General features: G+C 33.3%; 1 protein-coding gene across 1 annotated transcript in view; it reads right to left on the reverse strand.

The window, feature by feature from the left end:
- The window catches only part of LOC125252572 (potassium/sodium hyperpolarization-activated cyclic nucleotide-gated channel 1), a 134,405-nt gene that overhangs the window by 17,492 nt on the left and 99,412 nt on the right, over positions 1 to 17,501 (reverse strand). Inside the window, exons 5-6 of the mRNA XM_048165993.1 lie at positions 5,810 to 5,956; positions 3,473 to 3,713 (exon numbers count right to left, since the gene is read on the reverse strand). Coding sequence (XP_048021950.1) covers positions 3,473 to 3,713; positions 5,810 to 5,956 — 388 coding nt within the window. The remainder of the gene's footprint in view (positions 1 to 3,472; positions 3,714 to 5,809; positions 5,957 to 17,501) is intronic.

Below are 17,501 nucleotides of genomic sequence, written 5' to 3' on the forward strand. Positions count from 1 at the left end.
TGTTATCATATTTGTTTATAAATATATTCATCATCATCATATTATTATTATTATTATTATATAGTAAATAAAATATTGTATGTATTATACAAACAACCAAAATCAAACAATAATTTATTTGTATAATGATAATAATATTAACAATATCATTATTAATAATAAATAATATTTTGTGTGTATGTGTATTTATATATACACATATATGTGTGTGTGTTTGTGTGTATATATATATATAATATATATATATATATATATACATACATATATATATATATATATATATATATATATATATATATATATATACATTAATCAAATAATAATAATAACTTGTTTGTATAATACTATTATTAATAATAACAATTAATAGTATAGTATTTATAAATATATTTAATAATCATTAATATTATTAGACAAACCATAAATACAAATACAGTTGTTATTTATATCATTATACAAACAAAAAAACAAAATCAAATATTTTCTTCTTCTTCTTCTTCTTCTGATAAATATTTTGTAAATTATTTTATTGCAGCGATTTTTAATCAGTGAAAATATATTAGGCTATATATCAGGTTTGTATGTATTCATATTACAGACCTGCACCTAAACATGCACCTCATCATCTAGAAAGCTCATAAGCTTTTCATTGAATATATCGCACACAGTGTCTCATAGAGAAATTTGTAATGAACCTTGTTGTCAATACTGAGTCATCACTGACAGTGTAATCTTGTACACAGTTTGGCTTAATCTGCCCTGAGGGGAAAAGTCTTTAGTGCTTAGAGAAGATGCCATGCAAATAGCCCTGTCTTTCACCTTGAGATATGCATGAGTAGCCTGCATGAGTTTCTGTAAGCTAGAGCTGGAGTAAATAACACATGACTACTGATTCTTTGAATATATATGCTGTAAATGTAGGACTGTACATCATGTGCTTCAAAATGACAGATTTTTAGCATTATTCACAGAGTCTAGAGATGATACCCTTGACATTTTGTCCTGGACAGGAAAAAATGTTGTGGAAAAAGTCTGTGTAGCCCGCGGGACATACTAACAACACTCTCCAGCTGGGAGTGGGAACAAGGTGTTGGAGTATTTTAATGGGAATGTGCCATCTCTCTTGCGTCATGTGGTGCAGTATAAAGGTGAGGGTGGCAAAAGTACTTTGCGCTTGCTATTCTATTTCTAATTGGTTCGTTAGCCTCAAATGTCACTGTAATGTATATTTTCACAGCCCAATAACAGCGACTGAAAAGTCAAGAGAGATGGAGTGAGTTTGAAAGCAACAAAATGATGAAACGTTATGAAATTTCATATTCCGGTAGTAATTGTCTTACTATGCACGTCTGTGGCTGACTGCCAAGAGTGGATAAGTGCCTGAACGAGTTAGCGCCTAAGCTAGCAATGTGTGAAGGTGTCTCTCTCACCCTCCCGAAAGAGCATCCAATCAACTTGCCCTCCTCTCGGGCCTCTGCAAATGGAAATGACACTTGACCTCAGAGCCTGGGATGTCCGTCGGTTTGGCACATATCCCAGCTGTGAGATACCAAACGGGGTTTGCCTGATTTATCTTGATCAAACGCCTCACCTCACCTCACCCGGCCCTCACCTCACGGCACACTGCCAGAACTTCGCTTTATTTACAGGGATGTTTTGAACCACTGCATGTGTTTAAAAAACAAGGATCAATACCAAGGTTTTGCATTTATTGACTCAAATATTCTAATTTCACCTGGCCAGTTTTCATTTCAGTGATGACACTAATAATAATAATAATAATAATAATAATAAATCATTATAATTTGTATTTATTATTGTTATTATTATTATCATTATTATGCATTGTAATAATAATAATGACAATATACACAAATCTTTATTATTATTATTATTGTTATTATTATTATTTTATTTCTTTATTATCATTAGTATTATTAAATAAAAATTAAATATTATGACAATAATAATAATAATAATAAAATGTTTAAAATATTATTTGTATTTATAATACAAATGTTTATTTATTTATTTATATTATTAAACAAAAATAAATAAAATATAATACTAATTATTAGTATTATTCATTTTTAATAATATTAATAAAAACTAGTATTTATTATTATTAATAATATTTATTATCATTGTATTTATTAATAATAATAATTATTATTAATAGAATAAAAATAACATTAATAACAACAATAATAAATACAAATATGTACAATTATTTTATTATAAAATATTTGAGATTTTTCATTAAATTTTGAAGAATGTTCATATCCACTATGTATATAATAATAATAACACTAATAATAGATACAAATATTAATTAAATTATTACTATTACATTTTTTAATTATTATTATTATTATTATTAAACAAAAATAAATAAATTATAATAATAGTAATAAAAATCTGTTTTATTTATATTCATTATTATTAATAATATAATAAAAATGTATTATTATTATTATTATTATTATTAATATTTTAAAAATATTTTAATTTGTATTTGTTATTATTAATAATAATTATTATTAGAATAACAATAACATTAACAACAATAATAATAAATTGTTTATATAATATTTGAGATTTTTCAGTAAATAATTTGTAAAGACTTTTATTTTAGCAGCTTTTATTTAGTCAATATATTGTATTACTATGTACATATCAACATTATGCGGGCACTGGACACCATACTTTTTAGGAGTTCTGTATCAACATTGGTCACTGAAAAATCTACGCTATTCGACAGCTACACTAGATGCAGTTTGACTTAATGCGACTCATTGATAAGTGTGTAAATTGGGTTGTCCTGCATGTTTTTGTATGATCTCTGTTCAATTTAGGACCAAAGTCAATGTGTGTTCAGTTTCTATCAGAACGCAGTGAGGAGGAAGAGATTTTCTGACACCGCCAGCAGCTTCGACACACGTACGCCCCCGTGTCCACACACACGCACACATGCCAGCAGCATTCCTGCTATGGGCCAAAATACCCGTAGCAGATGGTTTTCCACTGGAGCAGGTGGCTGGCATCGCAGTGTACCCATGGTAGAGCAGGCAAAAGCTTCATGAATCATGAAAAAAAATTGTTTAATTTCAATTTTTGTTCCCACATTCGTAGAGCTTAGGTAACACTGAAGAACATGTGACATCAAGGTCATTTGTGACATAATCTCTGAATTATAAAACACTGTATGACTGTACTCTGAGTTAAAGCAGGAGGTGTTTAGAAGCATGTGATTCCTACATGTCTGTTTTACTTTTGGTCCATCGGTACAACATGAATTTTTATTTGATTGTTCTGCATTGTGTCTTAAAAACAGTGATTTTTCTCCTGTATGTAAACATGCAGCAGACGAATGTCTTTGACTTGCGGAGATTATTTAACACCTTGTGTGGAATTCAGCAAGATTGTAAATTGTTTACAATTTGTGCCATCTGTTTGTGAGTTTTCAACTGACCTCCAAAGTACGATCCGTCGGTGAGTTTCAGCTCTTTGCTGAATTTGGTAATGACGCTGGCCACTCCATGCTGTATGAAGTACATCTTTTTACCCACGGTTCCCTCGCGAATAATGTAATCGTTGGGCTGGAAGACCTCAAACTTTAGCTTACTCAGCATTCCCGTCACAAAGTTAGGGTCTGCATTTGCAAACAGGGGCATAGTGGCCACCAACTTGCGACAGTTGAAGTTCACAATTTCCTATAGAACAAAACAAAGAAAATACAATCAACAGACATCAAACGGTATTAAAATAAATAAATAAATAAAAAAATAAAAAAAATTAAGACAGTAATTTTAAATTTGCTTTTTTGTAAAACAAACAAAAAAAGCTGTAATATAAACAAAACAATATTTATTTATTTATTTATTTATTTATCTTAATGTTTTTGCTTTCTTATATATAGTTGAAATGTATCTCAATTTTTATATCTGAAAGGGTGTACTTTTATATCATATTGTTGCTTAAATTTATATTCATAATTTCTTGTGGGACAAAACAGAAACAAAACAGTTGAAAACTGAACAGTAATGCCCTAAAAAAGGAATGCATTTATGACTTTTTTTAATGACCTTTTTTTTTTGGAAAATGACCCAGAAAGGTGTAATAAATATTTATTTTATTTGAACTTTTTTTCTTTATTTCACCTTATTATTATTATTATTATTACTACTACTCTTTTTTGCTTTCTGACAATATTTAAAAGTTAAAAAAAAAGTTACTTAAAAGTTGGGTAAATATTTACTTAAAACCCAATATTAATTTTATATTCATTCATATAAATATATTCATATATTTATACCCAATGCTTAATTTTATATTCACAATTTCCTGTGGAACAAGACACTTTTTATTTTATTTTATATTGTTTCATTTATTTATTTTTTGGGGTAAATTGTTTGGTTTTTTTATTTTATCTTAATTTTCTTGCTTTCTGACATTATTTGAAATGCATCCCAATATTTATATCTGGAATATTGTTACGTTTTTTTATTTATTTATTTAAGTTTAATCCATTTATGACCATTTTTAAAAAAATATTTTGGGTGTTTTGGTAAAAAAAAAAAAAGGTGTAATATGAACAGAAAGTATTTATTTATTTATTTTAATAAATAAAAAATAAATAAAAAACATAAAAAAATAAATAAAAAGGCAAAAACATTAAAATAAATTTGAATGTTCTGCCTTCTGACAACATTTGATATGCATCACATTATTTATATCAGAAATAATCTAAAGTTGATTAATTTTATATTGTCAGCAAACTCATAGAAATATATTGTGAATATTTAAATTATTATTTATTAGGGCTGGGCAAAATATAAGAGCAAAATATCTTTCTAAACTACATATTTCAAAGCTTAAAATCTTTTTTTTTTTTTTTTTACTTTTTGCTTAGCACTCCTCTGCGACAATCACAAGCCTCTATAGTCTCTCTTCCTACTGCATTGCAGTGAGCTTATTTTATAGTACCTGTACAGTCAGTGTCAAGCTCACTTCAGCCATTAGCTGAAAGCCTGATGTACATAATGTTCAGTCTTTCTCGTCTCCATGCAGCCAGGGTGAAGGATGTGTTTGTTTGCTGTGGCTTGGGTGTGAAGAATAAATTTGCACTGTGCTTTAAATCGTGGCGTAGTCGGAAAAGCGGCAGGAAGGTTCTGACCGCAATCACACAGGAGGAATAATGAGTTTGATAGCCACGTCCAACCCTTTACCTCCACAAGGGAGACAAGCTGGAGACTTTATCTATTTAAAGCTGGTTTGTCACAAGGCGGTGCATGTAAAAATAGCAGCCCTGACCAACTGAGAGAAAGAGAGAGATCGAGGAGAGAGGGAGGGAGGGAGGGAGGTGCTGCCAGGGAGTTGAAGGTGTTTGGGGGATGAAGCCGTCAGTGTTATCTCTCACTTTGCTGTGTCATAAAAGACACTCATTCTGTCTGCTACATCATGATGACATGAGTGTTGCATTCTGGGTATTTTTAAAAAAAAAAATTTATAAATTCACATAGGATATCTGGATGACCTACCAATAACCTGGTGTTACAGATACAGATGAGTAAATCTTCCAGAAGCATTTACTAGGGCTTAAAAAACAGTATGTGGCGTTTGAAAGCCCTATCAAAGATCTAAGATAAGATGTTTCCTGTCATATCCAAATGAAAAGGATTATGCGTCCAGGCAGGGAGATAATCCTAGATCAGCACTTATTTTCTGAGATGTTTGGGTTCAGATGTACCCGCAGCCATATTAACTCTGACCCTGGGTCAGCACTACTATGAATATACTGGTGTCTCACCTCCTTGAGTGGGTCGTTGAGCTCGTTAAGGATGCTGTCCTCGTCGAAGATTTTTCCCTGGTAGCGATGTTCATAGTAATCGTGGATTTTCTGCCGCATGTCAGCTGGCAGCTTGTGGAAGGACATGTACTGCTCCACTTGCTTGTACTGTGAGAGAAAGAAAGAGAAAAGAGATTTCAGTAAAAAAGCTGGTGCCGATGCAAGTAAGCAAGACTTGAGGATTGATAGATTCTGAAATGAGGAGGCAAAGTCCTCAAAGTTTTATTCATGTTTTTTTTATGTATATAAATCAAATGTAAATTTATGTCCCAGTTACATGTAATGTTGTCACATTTTCCTGGTTAAATAAACATAACTTTACATAACATACAAAAAACAGATGAAGAGTTTGGTTCCAAAACGCTATAAATCCATTTTGATTCATTTGAGTAATGGTGTTTTCTTTACCAAGAAAGTGGCCAGATGAAAACCACTATTTTCTATTTCAAACTTTCACATAGCATCTTTTGGTTATAAAAACATTAAAAATTCAAATCTAGATTTGGATTTTCAAAGGATTATTATATAAACAGATCATTTTTTTCTCAAAATGCAATTAATCCATCAATATAAAAGTTATTTTTCATATTGAAAATACACAACAAAGTAAGTTGATTCACATATATGATAGCCTCTGAACTTTGTCAATACTAATCTTATATACAGGCATTTGGCTAAAAATACATTCAGTTGTCGCTCTCAAAATGAATTCAACGAGTCATCTTGTTAATGTTATAAATTAATTATGTCTCTGTTTGTCATTACCAATTAAAGAGTAGCTATCTGGTGTCACATCACGGTATAAACATGTTTACAGAGTACATTGGTATTAAAAACAGCTTTTAAAAACTGTCCATGATTCGGTTTTGGGGAGCGTGACAGAAGTTAAAGGTGCCCTAGATTCAAAATTTGAATTTACCTCGGCATAGTTGAATAACAAGAGTTCAGTACATGGAAAAGACATACATTGAGTTTCAAACTCCATTGCTTTCTCTTTCTTATGTAAATCTCATTTGTTTAAAAGACTTCTGGAAAACACGCGGATCTCAACATAACACCGACTGTTACGTAACAGTCGGGATCATTAATATGTACGCCCCCAATATTTGCATATGCCAGCCCATGTTCCCAACATTATGAAAGGCATTAGACAAGGGCAGCCAGTAACGTCTGGATCTGCACAGGTGAATCAACAGACTAGGTAAGCAAGAACAACAGCGAAAATGGCAGATGGAGCAATAATAACTGACATGATCCATGATAGCATGATATTTTTAGTGATATTTGTAAATTGTCTATCTAAATGTTTCGTTAGCATGTTGCTAATGTACTGTTAAATGTGGTTAAAGTTACCATAGTTTCTTACTGAATTCACGGAGACAAGAGAGCCGTCGCTATTTTCATTATTAAACACTTGCAGTCTGTATAATTCATAAACACAACTTCATTCTTTATAAATCTCTCCAACAGTGTAGCATTAGCCGTTAGCCACGGAGCACAGCCTCAAACTCATAGAGAATCAAATATAAACATCAAAATAAATACTTTACTCGCATAATTCGAAGCATGCATACAGCATTCAGCAGTTGATGTTCAGCAGTTCTCTTTAATAGTCAACTTATTTTCGGATCAGCAGTCATCAAGCTCGTTGACAGACGCGGAGATGTACGTTTAACCTCACCAAGCTGATTTCAGTCCATTTCAGTTTGATATCTAAGCGGTGATATCTAAGTGGGTAGGTTGTTCACTTACTTTTTAATTAGTCTTTCCATTAATGCCACCATTTTGCTTATTCAGACCAATTCGCAAACACACACAAAAACAAGAGGCGGGATTTATCGCACAAACCAGTCATATCCAATCATAGCACAATGGAGGCACTGCTTCCTCTCACGTGACATTACCGCATTCTCAATTCCCCCCCCCCCCCCACCACCACCACCACATCCACTGCATGCTTTAGGGGTCTGTTAAAACTCAATGGGCTCAGGGGAGGCAAGACTTCTGCTGTAACTTTACCTTTTGGACAGTGCTAATTTAGAAAAAGTGATTTATACATATATAAATCGCATTAAATTGATTAAAAGTGACAGTTACGCCATTTATAAAGTTACAAAAAATTTCTACTGCTGTTATTTCTTTTGAACTTTCTATTCACCAAAGAATCCTGAACAAAATGTATCCACAAAAATATTAAGCACCACAGTTGTTTTCTATTCACATGAAAAATGAATAACACTGCTAGCTTACATGTTTCTGTGTGCATGAAATACTACATTTGCCAGATCATGCACTGATCATTTATCCCACAATGCAATGCACTCAACCTAATCTTCACTTTTTAATATGATAAATCAACCGGAAATGATTTCAGTGATTGAAAACATCCACTTTGAGCAAGTTAAAATACGTTTTTATTTCTGAGAAAATACACTATCATTCGTCAAATTTGGGGTGAGTAAGAATTTATTTTATTTATTTATTTTTATTTATTTGTTTTGAAAAAAATGTATCAATTTTTAATTAGCAAGGATGCATTAAATTGATCAAAAGTCACAGTAAAGACATTTATAATGTTAAATAAATCACAAGTTCCCCACAAAATATTACAACTGTTTTTAACACTGATAATATTTTTTGAGCAGCAAATCAGCATATTGGAATGATTTCTGAAGGATCATGTGACACTGAAGACTGGAGTAATGATGCTGAAAATTCAGCTTTGCATCAAAGGAATAAATGACTTTTTAATATATATATTAAAATAGAAAACAGTTGTTTAATATTTGACAATATTACATTTTTTTTCTATATTTTTACTCAAAGAAATGCATCTCTGGTGAGCAGAAGAGACTTTTTTCAACCCAAAACTTCTGAATGGTACTAAATATATTTTATATTAGTATGTGAACTAGAAATGCCTCTGGTTTACATTTTATATTTCATTGTGTTCATGTTCTCAGATTTGCAATCAAAAGTCAGAGACATTTTTCTTCAAATTCTTCCAAAACCAATTTATCTTGACTATTATTATCTCAATTGTTTCTATTTTTATTTCCCCAAAGGAACTGAGAACATTTACCTGAGCTATGAAAGAGCAACCCCTGAGCATAAAATGTCCCTCTGTGTAGGCGTTTGGTGAGATGATCTTTTTTAATTCATGCATGATTTAATGATGAGCTATTTAGATAAATCCTGTGTAAACACATCGGCACACAAGCATAAAATGTGCTGGGTCATTGGCTGTGGGCAGGTGGTGCGTGTGGCAGAGCATTTCCTGTCTGCCAACTCAGCTGATGACATCAGAGCAGGAATGTCTAATCCCAACACCTGCTCCCTGTTACCTGTCTCTGGTTACACATAAATTTAATTATGTATGCATTCTGTACCTACACAGGCTGCCCACTCCATATCGTCACAGGAAATTATAGCCTTTCACGACAGTCTATATATCCGTCCGTAAACGATCTATTTTATACTGTTACACTGACTGACTTGCATATCTATAACAGCTCTTCGGTTTATGATTAATCAATACATGCTCTATTTCTATACAGGTTGTTTTATCTATTGTCTCTCTGAATTTCCTTTTACCTTAGTGTGAAGTGAGAATATATCTGTTATATGTGATGGCATATATCTTCATATGTGTAGTGTTTCATGTGATGGCAGTGTGTGGGGAAATGCCTACACAGATGATGGTGGACCACAGTCTTTTATCAGTGTGGGTGAAATGGCTTTGAATGACTAGGACAATTCAAGCACCAAGCAATTAGGCTAATGTTCCAAAACCTCCCCGTCTCTCTCTACTGCAGCAGGGAGATGGCTAGACCCACGGCTACTTAGCGTCTCGACAGGAAGTCTTTATCCTTGTCTCTTAGACTGAGGCCTTGAGAATTTAAGAGCTGATGTCTTCAGGCTGTGGGATGCGAAGACGGTACAGGCTGCTTTAGCTTGACCATGCTGATTTTAGAATAAATCTCTGAGGGGACTTTGTGTCTGATTTATAAAGAAAGCCATGGAACGTTCGCAAAGACCCGCCCCCTTTAGTTACTGTTGCTACGTCTGACAAGCCATGGCACTCTCATGCCACACATCATGTTCTCACGCAGTGAAAAATACATCGCGGAGCAAAGAGGACACTGACAACACGTCGACAGACAAGACAGAGCAGGTTACTTTTGATATTAAACAAATTTTGTAATTTTTAAAGAAATTTGAACAATAAATACCGTTTTGTGGCTTTTTAATGTATCGTGACAGATCGTTGTAGAACCTCAGTTCAAGCGCTCGTGAACCGATCATCTCTTCCTACTAATTTATAGCATCAAAAATGTCAGTACACACCATTTTTCAACTTCAAGCCCACCGACGTTAATCTACTTACTCCCCTGACTGCTGCACAAAAACGGTGGATTCTGCATCATGAATGGTTAGATCACCTGTCAATCAAACTCCAGGCGAAGGGTCAATTCAGCACAAATCCCTGCGTTTTATTCACCAACCGCTCACAATACAGTTTAACGAATCACTAAGTATGATGAAATAATGCTGTGCCTTGAGAATTTAAACAGCCAATTATGGGGATTCACAATAATTTGGTATTGGTTGTTGGCTAATATTATAGCGTTGATTTGTAATGGATCCGCAATTGTGTAAAAATACTATTTTTAGATTTGGTTATAAAAAATAACACAGATAAGGGAAAATGAGCAGAATGCTGTCATCTTTAAAAGTGTTTTTTAAATAAATATTGTAGTATTTATTAATATTTTTAATTAGCTTTAAGTTTTATAGTTTTGATTTTAATTTTACATTGTTTTAGTAATTTTATTACGTGCATCTGTCATTTTTATTATTTTTTATTTTTTTAATTATCTTTAATCATTTTTATATTTCAGCTTAGATTTAGTAATTATTATGTACTTCTATTAAATTATTAAATGATGTACTTCTGCTTAAATGTATTTTATTTCAGTTAGCTAGGCAACTGAATTTCTATTTTTTTTAGTTTATTTCTCATATTTATATTTTATTTTGCTTCAGCTTTATTTCAATTACTGAAAACAATTTCTGAATAGTTTGTCTTAGTTAACAGTAACAACACTGCATAAAAAAACTAAATGTGATCTTTATCAAATCTCAAAATTAACATCTCTTTTTAAAAGTGTGCATTATAATATAATTATTCCTAAATTCACTTATGACATTTAAACAACTGAATTTTTATGTATTTATTTTTGTTTAGGCAAAATAGTATAGAATTTTAATCTTTGCCTTTTTTTGTTGTTGTTGTTATTGGAGATTACATGATAGATAATTATAAATGGTAAATGGTTTCGGACAGAATTTTAATATTGGTGCATCCAGTCATTGTGGATGTTTTTTTTCAGCAAACCATGCCTCTTTTCTATGTATATTAGGCTTTAAATAGATTATGCCTTATTCACCACGAACCGTAAATGCTTCTGACACAATTAATTCTTACTGAATTCCCTCACATAAACTGTGTCCTAATTCAGAGGCTGCATCCTTCGAAGGATACTTCAAAATCCACACCCCGGGGAACAAAGAATGTATTTGTAGACCGCATTCGAAGGAGCCTTTGAATTGGGACAGCTTTAGTTGTGCTGCTGTGATGCATTTGGACTTTGAAGGATGCAGTCTCTGAATAGGGACACATCTATTGTGTTACTAAGCTGGAGAGTCTGAGCCAGCACTGAATATTCAGAATATGAGTAACTGTGACCTGTGGTCAGTCAGTTGGTGGCAGTGCCATGAGCTTCTTGTAGAGTTACAATGAGTCACTGGGTATCAGGGCAAAAGCAAACACACTGATATGGGCTTCCTTACTGAGATACTGTCCATGTATTTATTCTCACACACATACTAGTGTGCATGAGTACACACATACACCAGTATGAATCATTATTGTAGACTTACCGGGATAAGTTAAGAACGGTTTTGAATGCATGCTGTATGTACTGGCTCAATTTTATTTCAAACATAAAATTAAACAAGAAATCCTCTTTTATTTTTTTGGGACCTATTATGCCCTTTATCAAGGTCTTGATTTTATTTTTTGGGGTCTACTAGAACAGGTTTTCATGCTTGATTTTTGAAAGCAAGCAAACAAACAAACACATTTTACATTACTACAGAACTCTCTTCCCAGTCTGTCAGTGACGATCAGTTTACAGTAGTTCCTGTCTCTTTCTCAAATGTTCTCTGATTGGTCACTGGACCAGTGTGTTGTGATTGGTAAACCGCTTCGAGCGTGTTTTGTGAACGTCACAAAACCGCAAGTTTCAACACACTATTAACGCAACTCAATCAGGCCTCCCCCCATGGAAGCTTGTTTCAACCAATAAATAAAAAATGTAAAAAAGGTAGTTAAAAAAAGTTTATTGCGACACTTTTTTTCTTAGAACTGTGAGATATAAACTCGCAATTGTTAGTTATGTCAGAATTGCAAGTTATAGTCACAATTACGAGATATAAACTTGCAATTCAGACTTTTTTTCTCAGAATTGTGAGATATAAACTCGCAATGGCAAGTTATAAAGTCTAATTTTAAGGAAAAAAAGACTTTTTCCTCAGAATTTATATCTCACAATTCTGACTTTATAACACACAACTGTGACTTTAAAATTCGTAATTGTGAATTTATATATTGCAGTTCTGACTATAACTCACAATTGTGTTAAAAAGTCAGAATTGCGAGTTTATATCCTGCAATTCTGACTTTATACCTTTCAATTGCGAATTTATATCAAGCAATCCTGACTTTATACCTCGCAATTGCGACTTTATATCAAGCAATCCTGACTTTATACCTCGCAATTGCGACTTTATATCAAGATATTCTGACTTTATTCCTCGCAATTGTGACTTTGTCAAGTAATTCTGACTTTATACCTCACAATTGCGAATTTATATCAAGCAATTCTGACTTTATACCTCGCAATTGCGAATTTATATCAAGCAATTCTGACTTTATACCTCGCAATTGCGAATTTATATCAAGCCATTCTGACTTTATACCTCGCAATTGCGACTTTATATCAAGTAATTCTGACTTTATACCTCGCAATTGCGACTTTATGTATAGTAATTCTGACTTTATACCTTGCAATTGCGAATTTATATTAAACAATTCTGATTTTATACCTCGCAATTGCGACTTTATGTATAGTAATTCTGACTTTATACCTTGCAATTGCGAATTTATATTAAACAATTCTGATTTTATACCTCGCAATTGCGACTTTATGTATAGTAATTCTGACTTTATACCTTGCAATTGCGAATTTATATCAAGAAATTCTGACTTTATACCTCGCAATTGCGAATTTATATCAAGAAATTCTGACTTTATACCTCGCAATTGCAAATTTATATCAAGAAATTCTGACTTTATACCTCACAATTGCAACAATATATCAAGAAATTCTGACTTTATACCTCGCAATTGCGAATTTATATAAAGAAATTCTGATTTTATACCTCGCAATTGCGACATTATATCAAGATATTCTGACTTTATGCCTCGCAATTGTGACATTATATCAAGCAATTCTGACTTTATACCTCGCAATTGCAACATTATATCAAACAATTCTGACTTTATACCTCGCAATTGCGACTTTATATCAAGTAATTCTGACTTTATACCTCGCAATTGCGACTTTATGTATAGTAATTCTGACTTTATACCTTGCAATTGCGAATTTATATTAAACAATTCTGATTTTATACCTCGCAATTGCGACTTTATGTATAGTAATTCTGACTTTATATCTTGCAATTGCGAATTTATATCAAGAAATTCTGACTTTATACCTCGCAATTGCGAATTTATATCAAGAAATTCTGACTTTATACCTTGCAATTGCGACTTTATGTCAAGTAATTCTGACTTTATACCTTGCAATTGCGAATTTATATCAAGAAATTCTGACTTTATACCTCGCAATTGCGAATTTATATCAAGATATTCTGACTTTATACCTCGCAATTGCGAATTTATATCAAGATATTCTGAGAAAAAAAGTCAGAATGGCAGGATAAAAAGTCACAATTATACCTTTTATATTTTTCATTCAGTGGCGGAAACAAGCTTCCATAACATGGAACATTTTTTTGCTTATGCCTTGGTATAATTTAAATGAGGAAAACTGGGCTTTGTATCTTTTTTTTGTAACAATGTAAAAAAAGCAAAAAAGGACCCCTTTAAGCTGGTTGAGAAGCTTGGACACCAGCTTACCGCCTTCCATTTTCTCTCTCTGACATTCACAAACATGCTTCCAAACTTTGGAAAAAGAGGAGCTGGAGACCAAAACTCCAGAAACTCATCCATTTTAATCAGAGACTACTTTCACAGACAGACACACACGCACACATATTCAGCAAGCAGAATCAGGGGATCAGCCTGTTTGGTTTAACGGATTGTCACAGCCCGGTGACGACAGCACCTGTGAATAAACAACGTCTCGCACACCGCAGGCCAGTGCTGCTGCGGTAAGACAGCGGGTAGCAACGGAAATGAGGGTTGAAACAAAAAATGATGTCACTTCTTGTTCTACATTGATTACAGCGCATCTGTCAGAGCATGATAAGGCCTGTTTGTGTTTGCAGTGCATTGATTTATGCTGAACTCACAAAGAAGGGGAACTTTTTGGTTGGTCGTGTGGGGAAGGAGGAGCGTAGAGGCTTTTGAAGGAGTGGTCTTGAGGTGGTGAGAAGGCACAGAGAGGTCAAGCTGTTTTGGGCATGTGGCTTAAAGCACGGATATCATTTGATACTGCCAGAGCAGATAAACTCACTTCATCCTGAGGGGATTTTATAAAGCTTGCTCACAAGCACTTCATGATTCCCACAGAGGTAATGCTAAAATGTTTCAGTCGTCTGTGTGAACGACAGCTGGCGTCCTCTAAGTGTCAATGGCATGTTTATATATTCGCTTCAAAAAGGCCATCGACACATTCTTACAGATATGTGCCAATGTTCTTGAATTTTGCCATTTTTCCCCGTTTTTTCCCTCTTCCTTCTTTTTTGCCATGTTCTCTTTTATTCCATTATTTTCTTATCCATTTGTTTTCTGCCCTTTTTGTTCCTTTTTAAATTTTCCCCTTTTCTTTTCCTTTTTGACCTTCTTCCATTTACTTTTATTTCTTCATTTTCATTACCCTTTCCATTTCTTTCTTTTTCTCCTCCATTATTTTCTTCCTGTACTGGCCTTTTCCTTTTCTTCACATTACCTTTCAATATTTTTCATCATTCTTTCCTTTTCATTTGCTGTCATGTCGCTTTTCACCTTTTTCAAGTATTTTTCCTTTCCTTTCCTTTCCTTTCCTTTCCTTTCCTTTCCTTTCCTTTCCTTTCCTTTCTTCCTTATTTCTTGTCCTGTCACCTTCTTTTCTTTTTCTTGTCTCGTTCCTTTCCATTTCCTACCCCCTCCATTTTCTTATTAATGCCCTTTTCAGTCTTAGTTTAATTTCAACTTCCAGCCCTTTCCTTCTCCCCTTCCTGTTCTGTCCTTTTTCTTTTCTTTTATTTTCCTTCCTTTTCTTTCTTTCTTTCCTTCCGTGCTTCCTTCCTTTGTGTCTATCCTCTTTGGTCCCCTGCTCTTTCCATTTCTTGACCTTTTCTTTTCCACTTTCTTTTCTTTCTTCATTTTCATTACCCTTTCCATTTCTTTCTTTCTCTCCTCCCTTATTTTCTTCCTGTAGTTCCCTTTCCTGTTCTGGTCTTTTCCTTTTCTTGTCCTTTACCTTGCAATATTTTTCATTATTTCTTATCATTACCTTTTTCATTTGCTGTCATGTTGCTTTTCACCTTTCCTGTTCTTTCAAGTACTTTTCCTTTCCTTTTCTGTTCCTTTCCATTCTTCCTTATTTCTTGTCCTGTTTTTTTCCATTTTCCTATTCATGTCCTTTTCAATTTTAGTTTAATTTCATCTTCCAGCCTTTTCCTTCTCTCTTTCTGGTTTTGTCCTTTTTCTTTCCTTTTCTTTTTATGTCTTCATTTTCTCTTTCTTTCTCTCTTTCTTTCTTTCTTTCTTTCTTTCTTTCTTTCTTTCTTTCTTTCTTTCTTTCTTTCTTTCCCCACTTCCAGTTCTATCATTTTCCTTTCCTTATAATTTTGTAATTTGTACTTTGTTTGTCATAACAAAATGATTAATTAGCACATATTTCACGCTGAACAAACTCTGGCATATAGAGTGCTGCAGGGAATGATGTATTTTTGTAGGCCAAAGCCTGGAACCAGGTTAGCATTTTAGCACTTCTGGTACAGTCGTCCTGAAGTCAATGCGTTTTTTTTTTTTTTTTTTTTTTTTTTTTTAATTCACTTTTTTTTAAATACTTATACTTTTTTTTTTTAAATACTTCAGATGCTTAGTGATAGTGACGTTGAAGTCCCCCTTCCTCTTCTATCCTTTTCCTTTCCCTAACATCTTCTTTCCTTTTTCTGTACATATTTTTTTTTCTGTCATTTTAATCACCTTTCCATTTACTTTACTCTTCTTTCTGCCTTTTCTTCTTTTTCATTACCTTTTACTTTCCTTTCATTCCTTTCCTATGTGTTAAACACTATAGGCTAGTTCAGATTTTTCCTCTCTACTACATTTTGAGCAAAAGCACAGAAGGATAATCCATGTTCGGGTTTATTATCAGCGTGGGAACAGAAATGCTTTGTCAAGATTAGGTTTGTTTATCACCACTCTCTCTTTTTTCCCCCATTTCTTCTTGCAGAAGCGGTCATCACATTAAATGTGTGCTGGGCTCTGACAGGGTTATATTAGATGTCAGAAACAATCCGCCCGGGCCTGTCTGCATATCTCCTGTGTCCCAGGTGCTTGAGGCTGCCCCTCACTCTCTCCAGCAAAAAAAGGAAAGTTAAGGGACAATACAACTACTCGAAAGGTGCTTTGTTCCACCAAATTGCAACTGCTCAGGAGGATAGACTGTGGTGCGCTCATGCAATGGGGATGATAATACAGATATTCTAATTTGCATGAAGGGAAGATGAGAAAAGGCAAGATGATTTGAGGTCATGATGCCTTTTATTATTCTGTCCCTTTGAAAATTAGAATCTATATTTTGGATATACAAGCATACAAAATAGACCATCTGTATGCATGCCCACAAACTTCGATTTTGGCCCTAATTTTGCCAGCACTTTTCCAATCAACATTGTTTGTTTATATAAAATTTGTTTCTTGTGTTAACATTTTAATATATATTCATTAGCAATAATAAAATATTTATATCTCCTATTGTATATATTACATCTTAATCCATGTTCAGGTTTATTTATTAATATTAATGTGCAATAAAAATGTCATTATTTACCATTCCCTTCACATCATGATCATGCAATCAAAATGACCTTGAGTTTGCTGTAAATAAATTTCCTTTATCACTAAACAAAACACAACATCAGTCCTGTGAATTATGGCCTTGTCAATGCTGTCAGTCATGACCAAAGTCCTAAGATATATATCACACAAACTGACATAAAAGGCCGTTGATGTTGCATTCTTCTTTAACTTTCAATATCTTACTGGGGCATATTGTAGAATCTGACAAGCAACAATCACAAGGAAGGACAGCAAAACAGGTGTGCACCTGGTTTTAGATGTCTTGTATCA

Source organism: Megalobrama amblycephala, linkage group LG18 (assembly GCF_018812025.1).
Source record: "Megalobrama amblycephala isolate DHTTF-2021 linkage group LG18, ASM1881202v1, whole genome shotgun sequence".
In the NCBI taxonomy this organism is placed as follows: domain Eukaryota; kingdom Metazoa; phylum Chordata; class Actinopteri; order Cypriniformes; family Xenocyprididae; genus Megalobrama; species Megalobrama amblycephala.